Source organism: Piliocolobus tephrosceles, chromosome 1 (assembly GCF_002776525.5).
Source record: "Piliocolobus tephrosceles isolate RC106 chromosome 1, ASM277652v3, whole genome shotgun sequence".
Taxonomy (NCBI): domain Eukaryota; kingdom Metazoa; phylum Chordata; class Mammalia; order Primates; family Cercopithecidae; genus Piliocolobus; species Piliocolobus tephrosceles.
This window is the reverse complement of record NC_045434.1, coordinates 31,492,573-31,514,485: the sequence shown is the minus strand read 5'-3', so window position 1 is coordinate 31,514,485 and position 21,913 is coordinate 31,492,573. Positions and strand designations below refer to the sequence as shown.

The 21,913-nt window shown below is 39.6% G+C and overlaps 1 protein-coding gene across 13 annotated transcripts in view; it reads right to left on the bottom strand.

Annotated features, from left to right (window-relative positions):
- Window positions 1-21,913, bottom strand: part of RABGAP1L (RAB GTPase activating protein 1 like) — an 819,337-nt gene that overhangs the window by 108,483 nt on the left and 688,941 nt on the right. For 2 of the 13 annotated variants that reach the window (XM_023207202.2, XM_023207207.1), the window contains exons 1-2: window positions 16,656-16,846; window positions 14,776-14,989 (exon numbers count right to left, since the gene is read on the bottom strand). The exons of 6 other annotated variants lie outside the window; for them this stretch is intronic. In XM_023207202.2, coding sequence (XP_023062970.1) covers window positions 14,776-14,886 — 111 coding nt within the window. In that variant the 5' untranslated portion in view covers window positions 14,887-14,989; window positions 16,656-16,846. Of the gene's footprint in view, window positions 1-14,775; window positions 15,052-16,655; window positions 16,847-17,804; window positions 18,018-21,913 lie in introns of those variants that run through there. 5 more of the 13 variants (XM_023207201.3, XM_031935576.1, XM_031935577.1 and 2 more) reach the window with 5 other exon arrangements.

Below are 21,913 nucleotides of genomic sequence, written 5' to 3'. Positions count from 1 at the left end.
GGCAGCAACAATAAAAATGATCCTTTTACATGAAAGAATAAATTAATGTGTTAGGTTGGAGAGCACTGTAGAGCTTCCAGTTAAATGTTAACTATTTAGAGGAATTATCCTGATTCTATCATTTATCACAGATTGTGTAGTTTTAACACTGTCTTGCAGATATGGAATCCCAAATCATCAAAATTGTGGTCACAATCTATTAGCTTGGTGGAGTTTGATAGATAGCTCAGTAAATGCACCTTCCCTCCACCCTGGCCCTCCCTCCAGTGTAATTTTAGGATGTAATTACAAAGGAAAAGTTTTGAAGGTACCTTAATGCATTTCCCTAGTAGCAGGATGCATGTGCAGAGTAGCAGTGACTTGGAGATATTAACTCATATACTCAAAGAACAGTCTGGGAAGGATTTGTCACAAACTGTTCCTACAAGTGGAAGACTTGCTATTAATAATATTAGGATTCTTTCAGAAGAGGGCTTTTGAGTATGAAAAGTTACCCTCCTTCCAAGTATTCTATATGGCTGATAGTTGTTGAGATCCTGGTTAGGAAGTACCTGCTAGTGAAGTGTTACAAAGAGGGAAAGTAGCACATGTGATTTGAATCTATCTAAAAGGCTTGTAGTGAGGCCCTTAAAGAAAATAAAACAGTTCTTTCTGTCTTTAAAAGACATTCATCTATTTAAGAGAAGATCTTTGTTGTACAGCTCTACGTTAACAATTATGCTGTAATTTATGCAGGTATATGCATCACTTTTGTTTTTTTCTTTCTTCCTAGAAGGAATCACAAGAATTTCTTAACAAGTGATTGTCTTTGGAGACCACTTTGTATTTCCTATTTTATTTTTTATTTTATTTTATTTTAAAGGCATAAAAGTCCAAAGAGAAAATAATATTCACCCCACATAATTAAACGTTCAGCTTGCCAATCCACACATAGCCACCCATTTGCTAAGCCTGTGATTTCAGGGGCCGAGAGAATGGAAGCAGTTTTTAAAACATTTATAATTATTTATATTGTGATTCCAAATGGGTGATCTGGAGAGATGTTTTGATACATCTGATTCTTGAAGAAATTATGCCAAATTAGAATTCACTAATATCAGTATAAAGTAGTACGCATACAGGGCCACATAATGATGTATTATAAAAAATTTGTCACCAATCACGTTCCAATACAAAATGATAATGGACAAATCGGAAATGAGGTAGCCTGGCTGGGTGTGGTGGCTCATGCCTGTAATCCCAGCACTTTGGGAGGCCAAGGCGGGCAGATCACCTGAGTCAGGAGTTCAGGACCAGCCAGGCCAACGTGGTGAAATCCCGTCTCTACTAAAAATACAAAAACAAAAACAAAAACAAAAAGCTGGGTGAGGTGGCGGGCGCCTGTAATCCCAGCTACTGGAGAGGCTGAGACAGAAGAATCGCTTGAACCTGGGAGGCAGAGGTTGCAGTGAGTCATGATGGCATCCTTGCACTCCAGCCTGGGTGACAAGAGCAAAACTCCATCACCAAAAAAAAAAAAAAGAAAAGAATAAAAGAAATGAGGTAGCCTGAAGCAATAGCAATATTCACTTTTGGAAGTGATGGACCATCCCAAAGTGGATCAGCTTTAGTAGCCTCATCAAATAATAAAATGTACAGGCCAAGAACACCAACCACCAAAGAACGGCATGTAAATACTACCCTTGAGTTCCATCCAATCTTCTTTTCAAAGCTGAGACTATTGAAACTTGGAGAAACTTTTGTGAAAACCAGTAACTTACAAAGTAGAAAAGAAGCTGAAAGGTGAAAAAGTTGGCACAAATAACGCTGATGAACAATCTCATGTTGATATTCATATTTCTTCAACCAGGGGTTACAGTGGTGGAGCTGGAAATAGAAACTAATTTCTCCCTCTGACTCTCCACCTGGTTCCTTCCCTCTAGACTTTTTAGCACTTGTGGCTAAAAATGGGACCCACTTGAGAAATGTGCTGTGTCCCGGGGTGAGTCGCCCGCGGGTGGCGGCTGAGCCCAGGCGGAAGAGGGCAGTGGGTAGCTAAAGGCGTCTGGTCATCCGGCCCGACCGAGTACTGGAGCCAGCTAGAGCCACCATGCGAGATGCTTGCAGGATCCAGGGAAGCTGCGGGATCCAGGGAAGCCGCGGGCTCCGGGCCGGTTGGAGATGTAGTCGCAGAGGCTACCGCCGCGGCCACCGTGCCCACCCGGACTGTGGGCGACTTTGTATTTTCTAACCCACCTAATACATATATTGGTTTTCTTTTATTGTTTTATAGACAATAGGAATTATTTGGATAGGGAGATTACCTCAGAGTAGTAAACTTATGAGTAACTTCTGTATTTTCTTTCTGTGTTTCAGTTTTTATTTATATGTGTTTTCAAAATTTTCTACAGTCAACATATTATTTGAATCCTTAGTAAGAAGAAAAGCTCATTTAAATCCAAGAAAAGGCTGAGCGTGGTGGCTCACATCTATAATCCCAGTACTTTGGGAGTCTGAAGCTGGAGGACTGCTTGAAGCCAGGAGTTCAAGACCAGCCTGAACAACATAGCAAGACCCTGTCTCTACAAAAAATGTTTTAAAAATTAGCCAGGCATGGTGGCATGTGCCTGTAGTACCAGCTACTTGGGAGGGTGAGGTGGGAGGATCACTTGAACCTGGAATTTCGAGGCTGCAGTAAGCTATGATCTGATCACCACTGCACACGAACCTGAACAACAGAGACCCTGTCTCCAAATAAACAAACAAAAAAGGCAAGAAAAATCTTTAGGGACTACACCTTTTTGGCAAACGTCAATTTAAATAAATACACACAAATAGCTATTCGTTTAATAAAATTCATTAATCAACCTTATTATATGATTTCCCCACTCAAAACCTTCATTTATAGAATTTAAAATATCAGTTACTCAGCATTACATAAAAAACCTATCATGATCAACTTCCACTCTCTATTTCCTGGCCTACCCGCCACACTTTAGCCAGATGGAACAAGTTAAAGTTCCTCTTGTGCCACCTTTCTATCCTGTGCCTCTTAAAGTGCTCTTCCTTCTGCCTGGAACATCTTTCCCGTCCCCTGACAACCTGATAAATTCCTATTTTTTCTTAGAATCCTGTTCAAAAGTTTCCACCTTTAAATAGGCACAGGTATACACTGCTGGTGGCTATATTAACTAATATAACCTTTAAGGAAAACAATTTGGCCTTATCTATCAAAATTACAAATGAATGTATCCTTCAACCCAGTTCCACTCCTAGGAATTTAATCTACAGATATACTCACACACTATTGTGAAATGTTATGTAAGATTATTCACCGCAGTATTGTAGGAGCAAAACATTGAAAACAACCTACACACTCACAGAGTGGGAGGGAGTTGGTTACACATATTATAGAAATCTATACCGTGAAATACTATGCAGCTTTCAAATGAACAAGGACACCCTTTGTGAACTGACAGAGAAAAATCAACACATACTGTTAAGTGAGAAAAGCAAAGTACAGAACATAAAAGGGACACCAAAAGCTCTGTAAAAAGAAAACACATATAAATTTGCTTGCATGTATAAAAATATTTATAGAAGGATACTTCTAAAAACAACTACTAAAACTGCTAGGAAAACAGGAATAGGTAGGTAGCTTCACTAGATATCATTTCATATTTGTTGAAATTTTGATACTGTGTGCATGTATTATTGATAAAGTAAAATTGTAAGAGTTTAAAAATCAAAACCTGTACTTTAAAACATCTTTATGAAAATATCTCTAATTATCTCCACCATTCCTTTATTCAATAATTAGAACCTTACTGGCTGCTAACACTATGTGCCAGGTACTATGGTAGGGAGAGAGAGAAGAAATAAAACAACCCACAAGGAAAATGAACTTCAGTGTACAACTCAGAAAAGCAGATAGAATATCCCCTTTCAGTGAGTGCGCAGGGTGCAAGGTATAACAGGAGCATATAGGAGAAACAGCACCTACACATTTCTAACAGTGCTCACATCACTGACTCATGCATGGCTGTTGACATGGCTGTCACTCAAACTGGACTGTTATCTCTTTGACGAAGTCTCAAAGCTTAACATAGTGCTATGCACATAGGAGGTATACATGGTTAAGTGAACCACTAAATAAAGGTATAACAGAAATAATCACTGCATTGTCTTTTGTTTTTTGAAACAGTTAAGAGCTAATTAAGAGTGGGAGTTGTGGCTCACACCTGTAATCCCAGCACTTTGGGAAATCAAGGCAGGAGGATCACTTGAGCCCAGCAGTTTAAAATCAGCCAAAACAACATAGCGAGGCTCCCTCTTTACAAAAAGAAAAAGAAAAGGAAAAAAATAGCTGGGCATGGTGGTATATGCCTGCAGTTCTAGCTACTTGGGAGGCTGAAGAGGGAGAATCACTTGGGCTCAAGCATTTGAGGCCGCAGTGAGCCGTGATTGCACCACTGTACTCCAGCCTGGGTGACAGGGTAAGAGAGACTATCTCAAAAAAGAATAGAAAGGCTGGTCACAGTGGTTCATGCCTGTAACCCCAGCATTATGGGAGGCTGAGGTGGGAGGATTGCTTGAAGCCAGAAGTTCAAGACCAACCTGAGCAACAATGTGAGCACCCCCCCATCTCTACAAAACACACAAAAAAATTAGCCAGGTGTGGTGGCATGCACCTGTAATCCCAACTACTTGGGAGGCTGAGGCAGGAGGATCATTTGAGCCTAGGAGTTTGAGGCTGCAGTGAGCCATTATCATGCCACTGTACTCCAGACTGGGTAACAGAGAGACCCTGTCTCAAATAAAAATAAAACAGGGTTGGATGTGGTGGCTCACGCCTGTAATCCCAGAACTTTGGGAGGCTGAGGCGGGTGGATCACAAGGTCAAGAGTTCGAGAGCAGTCTGCCCAATATGGTGAAACCTTGTCTCTACTAAAAATACAAAAATTAGCCGGGCGTGGTGGTGGGCATCTGTAATCTCAACTACCCAGGAGGCTAAGGCAGGAGAATGGCTTGAACCTGGGAGGCGGAGCTAGCAGTGAGCTGAGATCATGCCACTGCACTCCAGCCTAGGTGACAGAGTGAGACTCTGTCTCAAAAAAAATTAAAATTAAAATTAAAAAATAAAACAAAAATTTCAAAAAAGAAAACAAAAGAGCTAATTAAGTACTCAGCTACATCATCATAAGAACTTAGTATACGGATCTAAGGATAAAAAGATTTAAAAATAAATTCCGTATCGTATGCATATACACACATGAATGTAATTTAATTGTCACAAACATACTGAAGGTTATGCTTATAACTGTGGGATTTCATCTTCCCCCAATATATTAAATATGTACAGAGTGTGTATAATTCCCCTAGGCACAATGCTGGGCTTGAAATACAATGGTAAAAACAGAAATAGCTGGCCGGGCATGCTGGCTCACGCCTGTAATCCCAGCACTTTGGGAGGCCAGGTGGGTGGATCACTTGAGGTCAGGAGTTTGAGACCAGTCTGGCCAACATAGGGAAACTTCATCTCTATTTAAAAAATACAAAAATTAGCTGGGCATGGTGGTGCGCACTTGTAATCCCAGTTACTTGGGAGGCTGAGGCATGAGAATCACTTGAACTCCAGCCTGGGTGACAGAGTGAGATTCTGTTTCCAAAATAAAAAAAGACAGACATAGGGAAGTTATAGGTTACTGAGAGATTCACTAAATAATCACAAAAGTAATTTTCTATACTATTAAGAGGAAGAGAGAAAGTGGAAGACACGATCAAGATTTCTCCTAGCCTGCCGTAAGGAAAGAAAAGACTTGTAAAAATCTTTGTGTCTCAGACAGTATCAGATAAAGGTTATATTAGGGGTATGTGGAGGGAATTCATTGAATTGAACTTAGATGGAAAAAAACCCTTTATTTTCCTGAGCCTCTAACTGAAATTTATTAGTTCCTTCTATTATAAATGTAGCCAATAATCCACTGTGTTATTTGTGATTCTACCACTGATAGATATCACAGATATTTTCATTCACATTATATGTATTACATATATCTCAAAATTATTTTACAATTATATTAGCCTCACTACCATTTCTTGCTATTTAATGTGTTTAATAAAGAAGTTCTTATTACTGTATCATAAATCTGATTTCTATCTGTTTTTGTAATTGTATTTTTTTTCTTTTGAGATGAAATCTCGCTCTGTCCCCCAGGGCTGGAGTGCAGTGGCGTGATCTCAGCTCGCTGCAACCTCTGCCTCCCAGGTTCAAGCAATTCTCTTGCCTCAGCCTCCCAAGTAGCTGGAATTACAGGTGCATGCCATCACGCCCAGCTAATTTTTGTATTTTTTTTGGTAGAGACAGGGTTTCACTATGCTGGCAGGCTAGTCTCGAACTCCTGACCTCAAGTGATCTGCCCACCTCAGCCTCTCAAAGTGCTGGGATTACAGCGTGAGCCTCCGCACCTGGCCTATTTTAGTGTATTTCAATACAACTGATTTCCTTTGTAATCTTATCTTATTTTATGCATTTAAAAACATTTTTTTCTGATAAGGGGTCCATGGACTTAACCAGACTGCCAAAGGAACCCATGACTCCCCCCAGATTTCTGCAAATCCCTGGGCTATAAATATGGATCAGGTTGAGATAACAATGTTGGCATACCCTAGAAACATTGGCAAGAGATTTCTGTTTCTATTTACCTTTGGAAGGGATGGGGAAAAAAAAGAGTGCCAATTCACTGTAAAGTTCCAAGTAAAATGAATAATGGTAAAAGACTGTTTGGTAAGTCTGTATTTTCAATTTTACTGCATTTTTCAATGAGTATATGTCATATTTTGATGATGCATCTGTGGATGTACAATTTTTGTGAATATTATGTAAGTGTGCTATTGAGAAACACAGTGCTTATGTATTTTACACAGCCACCCTAACCATGGTGATCATATGAAGGGTCAGTTAGGTCAATTCTATATGTGGTAGATTATTGTTCAGCAAATATTCACTTTCCCCTCCCACAACCCCTATTGTGGAGTACACTTTCCTTCTCCAGTATGTTGGAAGCGGCCTTTTGATTTGTTTGGTCAATGGAACATGGACAAAAACCAAAGTGTGAGGCCAGGCATGGTGGCTCATGCCTGTAATCCCAGCACTTTGGGAGACCAAGGTGGGCAGATCACTTGAGGTCAGGAGTTTCAAACCAGCTTGGCAAATACCGTGAAATCCCATCTCTACCAAAAATACAAAAAATTAGCTGGACATGGTGGCACATGCCTGAAATCCCAGCTAAGCAGGAGGCTGAGGCAAGAGGATTGCTTGAACCTGGGAGGCGAAGGTTACAGTAAGCCAAGATTGCACCATTGCACTCCAGACAGAGTGAGATCTTGTTTCCAGAAAAAAAAAAGAATTAAATGGTGGCAATGCTGCTATAAAAAATGTAAAAGTTATGAAAATATCTATCAAATTTGCCCTTAGACTGCTTCACACATTTATTAACTTACTGCCCCTCTTAAGGAAACTGAAACTAGAAGGCATATGGATTTCAGAATTCTGATGCAGACCAAGAGCATGAAAGGCCTTAAAATTGATAAAGGAAGTTTTAAGTAAAAACAACTGTTCAGGTTAGTATTTAGCATTTTTTATTCTTCTCCTGAACCAACTTTTTCTATTAACCAACTACAGTCCTGACTGTGTCGGATAAGAGGGCTTCTATATTTGAGCCTACTAGAAATCCTATTGTGGGCATTACAATTATAGGGCTATACTGTTTTATTTTGTTTGCTGTAAATCCTGTTTGTAAATAAGCTTGAAGTCCTTGCAATGAGTTTGAGTACTACAATTTGATTTCATGTTGAGCTTGCGCACTGTGGTGAGTTTTGATGTAATATTGGTTTCTCGTTGGGCGCGGTGGCTCACTCCTGTAATCCCAGTACTTTAGGAGGCCGAGGCGGGAAGACCACAGGATATCGGGAGGTTGAGACCAGCCTGACCAACATGGAGAAACCCCGTCTCTACTAAAATTTCAAAATTAGCCAGGTGTGGTGGTGCATGCCTGCAATCCCAGCTACTCGGGAGGCTGAGGCAGGAGAATTGCTTGAACCTGGGAGGCAGAGGTTACAGTGAGCAGAGGTCATGCCATTGCACTCCAGCATCAGCAACAAGAGCAAAAACTGTCTCAAAAAAAAAAAAAAAAAAATTGGTTTCTCTAATAATTTAATCATCATTTTATTTTTACTGTTTCTGAGATGGAATCTCACTCTGTCAGCCAGGCTGGAGTGCAGTGGTGCAATCTTGGCTCACTGCAAGTTCTGCCTCCCAAGTTCATGCCATTCTCCTGCCTCAGCCTCCTGAGTAGCGGGGACTACAGGCACCCGCCACCATGCCCAGCTAATTTTTCGTATTTTTAGTGGAGATGGGGTTTCACTGTGTTAGCCAAGATGGTCTTGATCTCCTGACCTCGTGATCCACCCGCCTCAGCCTCCCAAAGTGCCGGGATTACAGGTGTGAGCCACTGCACCTGGCCTTACTCATCATTTTAAATTTCTGTTAACCAGGCCAGGTGTGGTAGCTCACCCTTGTAATCCCAGCACTTTGGGAGGCTGAGGTGGGAGGATCACTTGAGCTCAGGAGTTCCAGATCAGCCTAGGCAACATAGTGAAACCCCATCTCTACAAAAATTAAAAATTAGCCAGGCATGGTGACATGAACCTGTACACCTAGCTACTTGGAAGGCTAAGGAGACAGGATCACCTGATCCCAGGAAGTTGAGGCAGCAGTGAGCAGCAGACCTTGTCTCATCCATTCATAAATAATAAAAGAATCAATTTGGAATAATAACATACACATGCTACTTTCTATGTGCTAGGTATCCAGTGCTTTACATATATTGACTGAATTAATTTTCTTAAGTGCTTTATATAAATTACTGATTTAATTTAAATTTAAACTTAATTTTGATATAATATTACAGGTACTACTAACATGATTCCTGTAAGAGTTATAGAAAGAGGAAAGAAACATGAAACACGGCTTGGCAGTTAAAGATAGGTTTACTTTAGATAAAACATGAGAGGGGCTTCTGGCTGATTTTTGGTCAGGAGCACTTTCTTTTTTTTTTTTTTTTTGAGACAGAGTCTTGCTCTGTCGCCCAGGCTGGAGCACAGTGGCCGGATCTCAGCTCACTGCAAGCTCCGCCTCCCGGGTTTACGCCATTCTCCTGCCTCAGCCTCCCAAGTTGCTGGGACTACAGGCGCCCGCCACCTCGCCCGGCTAGTTTTTTGTATTTTTAGTAGAGACGGGGTTTCACCGTGTTAGCCGGGATGGTCTCGAACTCCTGACCTCGTGATCTGCCCGTCTCGGCCTCCCAAAGTGCTGGGATTAGGAGCACTTTCTCTTACAGACTCCAGTTTTACAGATGAGAAAAATGAAGTTTGAAACTAAGTAATCTGCCCAAAGTCATAGAGCAAATTACGGGTGAGGTAGGATTGGACCCAGGCAGTTTAGTTTGAGTGTGTGTTCAGGGGCTCTGCTCTATACTATCACAAAACTCACCTAACACTATTCGGTCAGATTCTCACCAAAGAAATTTGGAGTTGTGATTCAGATGGTAGAACTATAAATGTGGATGCTGTGTAGCAGCAATATTCTTGCCATAGAAATAAAGAAGCCGAGAACTTGGAGACAGAGAAATAAAGTAGATGTCAAGAGAGAAGTTTTAATTAGATGGCAAGAGATAGGGAGAATGGTTGCCAGCGTCAGTCCAGTACCAGCTCTGTTGCCTAGACGAACTGCCCTTGTATTTAAAGGAACACACCTTGTTGTCCACGTGATAAAATTCCTTTCTTGTTTAAGATAGCACAAGATTTTATTACTTGTAACTATAAGAACCTTAACTCATCAGAACTGATCAACCAAATGATTGGTTGGATGCTTGAACTGAACTGAAATTGATAAAGTAGTGCCAAAATATGTACTTGCTATGTAACAACAAGAATAAAAAGTATTCAGATAACATTTTTTAAAAATATGGATGAATCTTAATAGTTATGTTTATTCTAATCAAATAATAGTATTAATTTTATTGTTTTCCCCATCTCTGACATATGGAATTGCTCTGAATTTTGTTTTTTAATTTGGCATGCTTGATGAAATCTGTGCCAATCCGATAAGGAGGAAGTAATTACAGAATGCTTACCCTCATCTCCCATTTATAGAACAGAGAAACTGTAGCTCCAAGAGCGAGCTCCCTTCCTTTGCTGGCACAGTGTTGCTATTTTTGTTTCTGTCAGTTAAGAATATCTATCCAGTGCCAATATAGTATAGCCATGTGTTAGTCTGGTTAAATGGCTTTTGTTAAAGGACAGTGTGCTAACCAGTGGACAATCAATTATCTTACCATGATACTGTGACCTTGAATTTCTAGACAGGGAACATGGTAAAGCCAGAATAGGTCATTTTTCCTCCATTCTATTCTTGATAACCTAACTTTCCCATTCCCAACGACTGTTGACACTACAACAATCTCCACTTTTATATGGCTGGAAGCTTAATTTTCAACTTATCTCAATCATTACTCTTCTCATAACATCAGTTGCTGCTTCTTCCTAAATAATATTAATGTATATACCCTTTGTGAGAAATAACCAACATGTGTAGACTAATTTCTTTCTTTACACTGCCACTGTCAAGTGTCTAAGTCCAGACACTTGTCATCTCTTTTCACTTGCATTGCTCTAATGTCCTTTACAATATTTTTTCCTTTGTCAGTGTGGGCCCTGCCAGTCCATTACTGCAAGATTCCTGCTGCAGTAATTGATCTCATCTACTCATCATAAGGTTTGGCCTATATATACTCCCTTCTATTGGTTCTACATTGCCTTCCCACTGTCCTGAGCTCAAACCTAAGATCTTCAGCACCATCTTCAGGGCAGAAGGCTTCAAGTTTCCTGTAGGACTGATATCCTGATAGTGATTCCCTAATCAAGCAAAGTAATTCTCCAGGGTAACCCAACTAGTCCATTTTCTCCTTTTGTCCTCCCCATTCCTTCTCCTGCGTCTCCAGGATGCCTTATCTATTCATCCTACTTCTTCCTTTAGACCTTCTCCAAACAGTCTGAGTAGCTCCTACCTTATTAGAAAAGGAGACAATTAGTGACAGCTTTCACTCTGCTAAATATTTTACAAGTGCTCTCAAATAACCTCATGGTAATCCAATGAGGTAGTACTATTATGTCTCTCAGTTTTCAGATGAGAAAACTAAGGCTGAGAGAAATTAAGTAGCTCACTGGTAAGTAGTGAATCGAAAACTTGAACTGAGAACTGTGTAACTTTAAAAGCTGGTATGGTGGCCCACGCCTGTAATCCCAACACTCTGGGAGGCCGAGGCAGGTGGATCACCTGAGGTTAGGAGTTCGAGACCAGCTTGGCCAACGGGGTGAAACTCCGTCTCTACTAAAGACACAAAAATTAGCTGGGCATGGTGGTGTGCACCTGTAGTCCCAGTTACTCAGAAGGCCAAGGCAGGAGAACTGTTTGAACCTGAGAGGTGGAGGTTGCAGTGAGGAGAGACTGAGCCACTGCACTCCAGCCTGGGTGGCAAAGCCATACTCTGGCTCCAAAAAAAGAAAAAAAAGTTCTTACATTCTGCTAGTAGTGACTAGGCTTTTGTTTAGTTTATCATAGTAAACAATATTGGTCTAGGTAATTTCTTATTTTGCTTGTGTGTGTATGATATGGAAGACCTAAGAAGTTATGCTTGGCTTCCTTATTGTTTTTTCTTACCTGTAATTTGTGTAAAGGGATCTGTGATTTTCTTGCATCATCATTCATTTTAAGGACTCAATAGGATATAATCATATTTTCCAAAGTGTGGATAGAGAGATTTCTGAGTTCAATTTAGTGGGTCATAAACAATTAAAGCCTTTAAACATTGAATAGAACAGAAAAATCCCTTTCAGACGTAATATATGGCAACAGTAGGTATTGTTAGTCAAATTTTCTTTCAGTTTTGTGTGTGTAACAGCTTGCAATGTATATTTTACTACAGATTCTTATAAAAAACATAAAAAAGACACAGGGTTACTTATGAATAAGAAAAAAATGCAGTATCCACACCTGAGAACCACTGTATTTAATGGGATTTTTACCATTCAAGGAATCAAAACACCTCCCGTTATGAAACAAAGTCGAATTACAGAAAGATATTTAATTAAGCCTGTACTAAGAAAGTTTCTAAATACCCTTAATAATAGTGAACCCAAACCTAAGGAGGATTTTATAAGTTAGCAAGAGTGTAATTTGCTTCACAGTGCAGTTATCAGATTGAGAAGCAATTTTATACAATAGAAAATCTGAGAATTTCTTTTATTTGATTTAAAATGTTCATCTTGGCCAGGTGCGGTGGCTCACACCTGTAATCCCAGCACTCTGGGAGGCCGAGTTGGGCAGATCACCTGAGGTCAGGAGGTCAAGACCAGCCTGACCAACGTGGAGAAACTCGTCTCTAGTAAAAATACAAAATTAGCCGGGCATGGTGGCACATGCCTATAATCCCAGATACTAAGGAGGCTGAGGCAGGAGAATCTCTTGAACCTGGGAGGCAGAGATAGCCATGAGCCGAGATCGTGCCCCATTGCACTCCAGCCTGGGCAACAAGTGGGAAACTCCATCTCAAAACAAAAAAACAAAATGTTTGTTTGATGAAAAAATGTTCACCTCAGAGCAAAAAATCCAATATGGAATTAAAAGCAAATGAGGTCAGATATGGTGGCTCACACCTGTAATCCCAGTACTCTGGGAGGCTGAGGTGGGTGGATCACTTGAGGTCAGGAGTTCAAGACCAGTCTGGCCAACATGGTGAAACCCTGTCTCTACTAAAAATACAAAAATTAGCTAGGCATGGTGCACCATGCGTGCACCTGTAGTCCCAGCTACTCGGGAGGCTGAAACAGGAGAATCACTTGAACACAGGAGCGGAGGTTGCAGTGAGCTGAGATCCCGCTATTGCACTCCAGCCTGGGTGACAGAGAGAGACTCTATCCTAAAAAAAAAAAACAAAAAAACAAAAAACAAAAAAAATTAGCCAGGCATGTTGGCAGGTGCCTGTAATCCCAGCTACTCGGGAGGCTGAGGCAGGAGAATCGCTTGAACCCAGGTAGGCAGAGGTTACAGTGAGCTGAGATCGCATCACTGCACTCCAGCTTGGGCAACAAGAGTCAGACTCTGTCTCAAAAAAAAAAAAAAGTCATAATATCAATGCACAAAAAAATTACATAATTCTCTTAATATCATTATTAAATACCTAATGAGTGGTCAAATTTTTCCAAATTATCTTACAGATATTTTTATACTTTGTTCAAATTAGCATTTAAACAAGGTTGATTTATTGCATCTGGTTGACATAACCCTTAAGTCTTTTAAAATCAATCTACAGCTTTCTCCTTTATTTTTTTAATTTTATTTTTTGTAATTTGTTGTTTCAAGAAATAGCCATGTTTTTAAGGTTCCTGTGCCTTAAAAATAGAGAAGTAGGGCTTCATACTAGTTAGGTTTAAGTGTTATAATACACTCTTTTGTTCTGTTGTTTGTGATGAGTCCTATTAAATATAATAAACGAGAAGTTACTACAATTGTAGTTAAAAAGTTGATTCCAGGGACCGGGCGTGGTGGCTCACGCCTGTAATCCCAGCACTTTGGGAGGCCAAGGCAGGTGGATCACCTAAGGTCAGGAGTTTGAGACCTGCCTGAACAACATGGAGAAACCTCGTCTCTATTAAAAATACAAAATTAGACCATCCTGGCTAACACGGTGAAACCCCGTCTCTACTAAAAATACAAAAACTAGCCGGGCGAGGTGGCGGGCGCCTGTAGTCCCAGCTACTCCGGAGGCTGAGGCAGGAGAATGGCATAAACCCGGGAGGCAGAGCTTTCAGTGAGCTGAGATCCGGCCACTGCACTCCAGTCCGGGCGACAGAGCGAGACTCCGCCTCAAAAAAAAAAAAATTAGCCGGGCATGGTGGTGCATGCCTGTAATCCCAGCTACTAGGGAGGCTGAGGCAGGTGAGTTGCTTGAATCCAGGAGGCAGTGGTTGCAGTGAGCCAAGATTGTGCCATTGCACTCCAGCCTGGGCAATAGGGGTGAAACTCCATCTCAAAAAAAAAAAAAAAGTTGGTTTCAGAGGTATAAATCGTTGATATCTTAAACTCAATAGCCATTATAATGATGACATCTAAGAGAAGAAAAAATAAACACTTGCAAGAACTTCATTTTTTGATTATGCCAGGACATGCACACACACTAAGATCCTTAGAGAACGGTAATTTTTTTTTTTACAAATATTAAAGCCAAACTAAAATTGTACTGTTATTTTCCTAATAGTTCTTCTTAGTAATAATTTAAGACCCTGAAAGTTACCTGATTTTTAGGTAGCTCAATTCTCAGTTGATGTTATGACTCACTGGTAGAAGTCTTCCACTTCTATGAGCCCCAACTGTATGCTATGTAAATATAAGTAGCCCCTACCTGATAATTATATACATATTTACAAGGCAGAAACTTAAGACAAAATGATATTTGGCACTATAAAATTCCTCTCAACCTCATTATATATGAAAGCATCAGCCTAACATTTTAAGTGTGTTACTGTTATATGAGTGTTTAATTATGTAAATAAATCTTTAAAAACCTGCAGACACAACAGAAAGCCAACAGCAAGTTTGCTTCAGTTGCTACAGGAGTATAGATACCAAGTTAGAAAAGAAAACAGTCCCAGAGTAGTGTGCAAGGCACTACCTACCATAGACCTGGGTTTGCTGATGGCCACCAGACTAGTGAGGAAGTCTTCATCGTGCAGCTGACTGAAAACATGGGCGTCATAGGCTACCATAATGGAGATTTCTTCCATCATCTTGCCAGCTGGCCTTTCCACAGCAGCAGCTGCTGTCCCAGCTCCAGACCAGACTATCCAAGGAAAAATCCTACTGCAGCTCAGTGCCAGTGTACACACCCACCTGAGTTCGAGGGGGTGGAGTGTCAAAAATCCAGAAAGAAAGAGAGAGAAAGAAAAAAAAAAAAAAGCAGCTGCTATCACAGGCTTGGCTAGCAATTCACCCCCAGTAGGAAACTGAAGGAGGTTTCTTATCTATGCAGGAAGTATACACTATAAACACCTTCTGCATTCATAACAGAGAAGCTGGAAATTTTAATTTTTGGAAACCTTTAAACTTCAAAAAAGAAAAAAAGTTTCCTAACTAGAAATATCCTATAGCAATAACAACAACAAAAAAACTGATTTGTGTTATGTTCTTGGTAATTAAAAATTTTCACAATAGCTCATCTTCTTACTGCAGTATTATTACATGAAGATTGTTCTTGGAGGAGAAGTAAATTTTCTTAGTGTTCTTACTGCTTATTTTTTCGTAATCTTAGAAAATAAACAGATGAAAACCATTTTAATTTCTCAGAATTTAAAGAATTCATAGTACAGTTACAAATGATCTCCTGAAATATGAAAAAAAATTTTTTTTTCCCCTCGGAGTATTTCTGTTAAAGAAAAAAAATGCCAAAACATAAAAATGAAACAGGGACAGAAATATCAATTAATAATCATTACTTCCTTTTCCTACTTAAAAAAAATAGGTATTTTAAGCATAATTTAGTTTTGTGTTGTTATTCAGAAAGCAATACAAGGGTCTCATTTATAAACTGGTTGTTTTGCTCCCATAGATGAAAGTCCTCTTTAAGGTTAGAGGTTTCTTTTAATTATTCAAATCAGTAGATAGCATTAACTGTTGGTATCTTAACCACCAGTAGTAATTTTTAAAATTACAGCTGGAGACCATAAATGAACTGCCATATTTCCAGATGAAAAGTTTGAAAGCTGCCCATAATCACCATTACAAAGTTGCTTGATCAGGAAATATAATGTATACTAATTTCATGGAAAAAGAATTAAGCAAATAAAAATGAGGGGAAGACAGATAAGGCTTCTCTGAAGTTGTTTTTCAATATTCCTAATTAAGCTAATCTCTTCCCTGCCTTTTCTAGATCATGACACTGCAGTACTATGAGAAATATTATTTGTTAGAACTAGAAATCAATTTGGCAATGTTTGTCTAAAAATCAAAAGAAATAAGCTACTGGTTGAAATGTTTAGTCTTCATTACCAATAACAGGATTATGTTGTCTAAATTTGTTTGCTTTTCAGAAAACAAAACTCAGAATGAAATCGATAGTGTCTATTTTCCCATGTTTTCCTAAAGTATTTTTTCATCTACAGTAACATGATTACTTATATAACACTTGTCCCATTTAAATGTAATTAGTAGAGTTTTACAACTGCTATAGCATTCTAGCTTATAAGAGCAAGCACAAGGAAGGAGGGAAAAGCACCTTATTGCTAGGAAACAAGCAAATCTAATAAGCTTATTTAAACAAAAAAATGAAATATTTTAAATAAATCCGCAAGATTAAAACAGCTTCAAACTGTGTTTGACCCTTGCTGGAGTCAGTAAAGCATTTTTACTTCATTTTTGTTCGACAGTGCTGCTTTGTCTGTTAAGCATTATTTTTGTTAACATTTTTTTCCTGCACACTTATCCTGACGCTGACTAACCAGGTAAAAATTAAACAATAATCAGGAGACAAGGCGTTATAAGGTGTCCAGGCAGTTCATACCTTTTAAACTCCTTATCTTTTCAGAAGTACTTTAAAAGATACTGTGAACCTCTTCATGCATTCACTAGCACCAGAAGATTTCAGATTATCTTGCAACATTTTCTAGATGTGAAAGCAATTCCTCCTGCTTTCATATTTTTCTTTGCTACACAGTGACTCAGTGCTTCCACACAGGGATATCTGAATAAGGTGCACTGACAAAGACACCTGTTGTGGAAGGTAAAGAAAGTACTTCCCACAATGCCTTACTCCCTGCTGGCAACCATCCAGAGGCAAACAAGAGTTAAAACCGCAGTTGAGCAGCTGCCTATGCACCCTGGGAGAGTGCATTCAGCCTAACTATAGGTAATCTTCTTGGTTACGAAGAACCCGTATAACCCAAAAGAAAAGGACCAGAAAAAACAGTTTTAAATAGCACCTAGAGGTGCTGTACATTAAACTCTTAAAACATTTACGGCATCAGGCTATAAGTGTGCAAAAACATTTTTAGAAAAATAATCAAAGGCGTAAAAATAGTTTAAGTTTACATACACAGAGACTAATAACTTCAAATAATTCAGTCCTTTTAGAATTCTACACAGGTTCTTAGATAAATGTTTTTAAAAACTTCTATAATTTATAACTTTCAACAGATTGTTCTAATTAGCCACAGTGACTAGAAATATTAATAACATGTCATTTCTAAACCCAAGTGGTCCTCTATTGGAGCTGCAGTGCACAGATTTTCTTGAGCAAGCACACTCTTAAGTTTGATTTGCAATCTTCACCTTTTGTCATCCTTAAAATGTTCCTTAAAGTTTACTTTTCAGAGTCTGGGAAGGAAAAATTCAAGGTTTCGTTTCCCCTTATTAAGTGTACTATATTTGTGGTTCCAACGAAAAGCATGTTCTTTGAAAACTGCTGATTAGAGAAACTGTCGCTCTACTGTCATTTTCTCCCGTTTCAGAAATAACAGCTACACCAATACCCTCCGAAACTTCAGAAGCTATTGTACACAGTCATGTCTACAAACTCTTGTTTTACCATCCCCCCAGCCCATTGATTCCCCGGGTTATTTACACCTGAGTTTCTGAGGTTATCGCCTTCACACCACGCAACTGCATTGGAAAAAAAAAAAAAAAAAAAGAAGGCAGTGGTGTGGAGAATTACCTGAGATCAAGGGCCGTGGTGTGGACAACACCATTTGCAGCTAAAACTTTCCAGAAGAGTATCAAACAGGCAACAGAAACCAACCGCACTCTTGGTAATCAAATAGATGGTCCCCAGTTCAAGCAGGAACTAGCTAGCTGTCTGTCCCCAGGCAAGTCATTTAACCTCACTAGGTTTCAGTTTCCTCATGGTCATGTAAATTGAGAGGGAGAGAATAGATCCCTGGTTTCCACATGGGTGCAGAAAGTCAAAAGCTATGTGTCTTATTCCTATTTCCTTCTATCAAATAGGTTTATTTGATAGAAGATAGAAACAGGTTTATTTGATAGAAGCTATCAAATAGGTTTATTAGGTTTATAAACCCTTTCTGGATCTTATTAAGAAAATGTTTACGAATAAAATATCTACAATGATTTTTAAATGTTGTTCTGAGATTTTACACTGAGAGAGTATTCCATACTAGTAGCCAATTTTGCCCCAACAGTCATCCTTCTAGAACTGTTCTTTTTAACAAAAGCATACCTGGGTCATACTATGAGTCAAATAAACCATCTATTCTCAAGTGTCAAATTTAGAAACAGCCGAAACAAAAATCAAGAAAAGCTTGAATAAGATGTGGCTATTTTTCTATTGTTGTATTCTCTGCAGTGCAGCAAAGCAGTTTCATTATGGGAGTAGCATTTTTTTTATTCATCAGTCAAAGCAGCAAGTATAAAAATTATCTCACCTCACTGGGCACAGTGGCTCACACCTGTATTTCCAGCACTTTAGGAGGCTGAGGTGGGTGGATCATGAGGTCAGGAGTTTGAGACCAGACTGGCCAATACGGTGAAACCCGGTCTCTACTAAAAATACAAAAATTAGCCACGTGTGGTGGCGCACACCTGTAGACACAGCTACTCGGGAGGGTGAAGCAGAAGAATCTCTTGAACCCGGGAGGCAGGGGTTGCAGTGAGCCAAGATTACACCACTGCACTCCAGCCTGGGCGACAGAGCGAGATTCCATCTCGGGGAAAAAAAAAAATTATCTCAACTCAGGAGAGTAGCAGTCAAGACCCTTTTCCTATATCTCATATTCTACTTGTGGAATATTCTCATCATGTCAGCCATAAAATCAGGATCAGATGGAAAGAAGGACAAAACAACTATAAGAGAAATATGGTTTAGGCCAGGCACGGTGGTTCACGCCTGCAATCCCAGTACTTTTGGAGGCCGAGGCGGGTGGATCACGAGGTCAAGAGTTGGAGACCAGCCTGTCCAACATGGTGAAACCCCATCTCTACTAAAAATACAAAAAAATTAGCTGGGTGTGGTGGTGTGTGCCTGTAGTCCCAGCTACTCTGGAGGCTGAGGCAGAAGAATCGCTTGAATCCAGGAGGCGGAGGTTGCAGTGAGCCGAGATCGCACCACTGCACTCCAGCCTGGGCGACAGAGCGAAACTCCATCTCAAAAAAAAAAAAAAAAAAAAAGAAATATGGTTTAGAGGGCAGAAGGTCTTTTGCAACCCCCACATAGATGGGTGGTGCCCTGAAGAAACTCTGCTCCTCCTGCATGACTGGCCCTCCTCTAATCTTTCATGAACATTCTTCCAGATGTTCCTAAATCATGCTATGTAAACATTCACAAAGTATACATGACTCAATGTTAAGCATCTTCAAAATGACAAAATGTTCACAGTGTTCACAGAGAGACAAAGAACTATGAGAAAGGCTGGTTGTGGTGGCTCACACCCATAATCCCAGAATTTTGGGAGGTCAAGGCAGGAGGACTGCTTGAGCCCAGATCTCTACAAAAAATTTAAAAATCAGCCAGGCCTGGTAGCAAGTTCCTGTAGCCTCAGCTATTTGCAGGGAACCCAGGAGGTTCAGGCTACAGTGAACTGCAATTGTGCCACTACACTCCAGCCTGGGTGACAGAATAAGACGCTGTCTCTTAAAAAAAAAAAAAAAAAAAAAAAATAGAACTATAAGAAAGACAAAATTCTATAAATACATTCTTAATTACAGAAAATCAATATTCCAAGCAGGTTTCTATCTACTCTTAGCAGTGTACATTACAAAACCCATGTGCTCTAAGTGAGGTAACAAAAGAGAAAATATGAATGAGAAACCATAGAAATATCAGTAGAAGAAAGCTTTTCAGAATTCGTATTTCAGAATAGTCTAGTAATACCTACTGAGTTTTTACAATGGGAAAAGAACAAGTAAAAGTTAAGTAAACTTGTTCTCTTTAAAATTATGCAAAGGTAAATAAAGAACACCATTATTCTTGTATTGAATACCAGCCATTCAGCTCATTATCTTTCCTATCTCTCCTAGCAGTTGCTAGGAAAATTCAAAACCTCAGAAAACAGATTGTTCAAAAAAAAAAAAAAAAAAAAAAAAACCACCTAGCATTAAACTAAAAAAAGAAAAACCTGTGGGACATAAATACTTGCTTAACAGGTATGCTGGGTATCTTGCTGCCTCATTTGCAACTCACCACAAAGAATGAGGGTGAGGTAGATTCCAGACTATGAAAGAATAGATGCAACTCTTTAACAATTCAGCTTTTTACCTCATTTGAAACTAAAATCCACCACCAACACATTCACATTAAATTTTACCTAACCAAAAGTAAATGTTTCAAGTGCTTGTAAGCATTCACTGATATTTGTTATCACCCAAAATGAAGATAGTTTCATACATACCTGAAAACATAAGTAATGCTTCACTTTGCCTCATTTTAAGCAGAGTGCACAACTGAATTCTAATTACAAATAACAATACAATAATTTCTAAAGCATTCAAATAATTATTTAAAAAATTTCACTAACAACCAAATGAAACCATTTCACGTGATATTCATTTCTTCATAAGAACAGAGGGTAGGTTTAGAGAACAGCAATAGGATTTCATGCAAGTGCCCATTTCTCTCAAGTTTTTCTCCCAGCCTGGATAACTCCCTTTTCAATGGGACCTCACATGCCTTCATTATGTTATACACCGGCAGCTTGCAGCAGGGCACTTGGCTAAAATCCTGCAGTTAAAACTTGACAAGTTTGATGGTATGTGAATTAAATCTTCATTTATTTTAAAAAAGCAACTCAGGCCAGGCACAGTGGCTCACGCTTGCAATCTCAGCACTTTGGGAGGCCAAGGCAGGCAGATCACACGGTCAGGAGTTCAAGACCAGCTTGGCCAACATGGTAAAACCCCGTCCCTACTAAAAGTACAAAAATTAGCTGGGCATGGTAGCACATGCCTGTAATCCCAGCTACTCAGGAGCCTGAGGCAGGAGAATCACTGAAACCCAGGAGTTGAGATCGCGCCACTGCACTCCAGCCTGGGCAACAGAGCAAGACTCTGTTTCAAAACAAAAAACAAAGAAACAAACAAAAAAACTCAACATTTACTAAATGCTTATAATGTGTAAAAGGGTGATTACAGATTTTGTAATATAGTAATACAAATAATCTATAACAATGAATATTTACTGAAAATGTTATAATTGTGACCACTAATAAGTATTCACTATGTCCTAGACACAGAATCTCATTTAATCTTCACTGTGAATCAATAAACTAGATACCATAATTTTCCTTTTTTGTAGATAATTAAAATACGGAGAAGTTTTGCAATTTGACTCAATACCTACAGCTAGAAATAGAGCTGCTAGGATTAAAAAACAGGTGTGTCTGTTTCTAGTGCGCACGCTAAAGGATAAGGAAAGTAGGCAAACGTATACCAGAATCAGTCATGTGCCAAACACTGCTGCTTCTCAAACACTGATGTCTCCTTGACACACAAAAGTAGGTTACAGACTATAAAAAAAGCTATGTCTTGGGGCCGGGCGCAGTGGCTCAAGCCTGTTCCCAGCACTTTGGGAGGCTGAGAGGGGTGGATCACGAGGTCAGGAGATCGAGACCATCCTGGCTAACACAGTGAAACCCCGTCTCTACTAAAAAATACAAAAAAAAAAAAAAAAAAAAAAAACTAGCCGGGCAAGGTGGCGGGCGCCTGTAGTCCCAGCCACTCCGGAGGCTGAGGCAGGAGAATGGCGTAAACCCGGGAGGCGGAGCTTGCAGTGAGCTGAGATCTGGCCACTGCACTCCAGCCTGGGCGACAGAG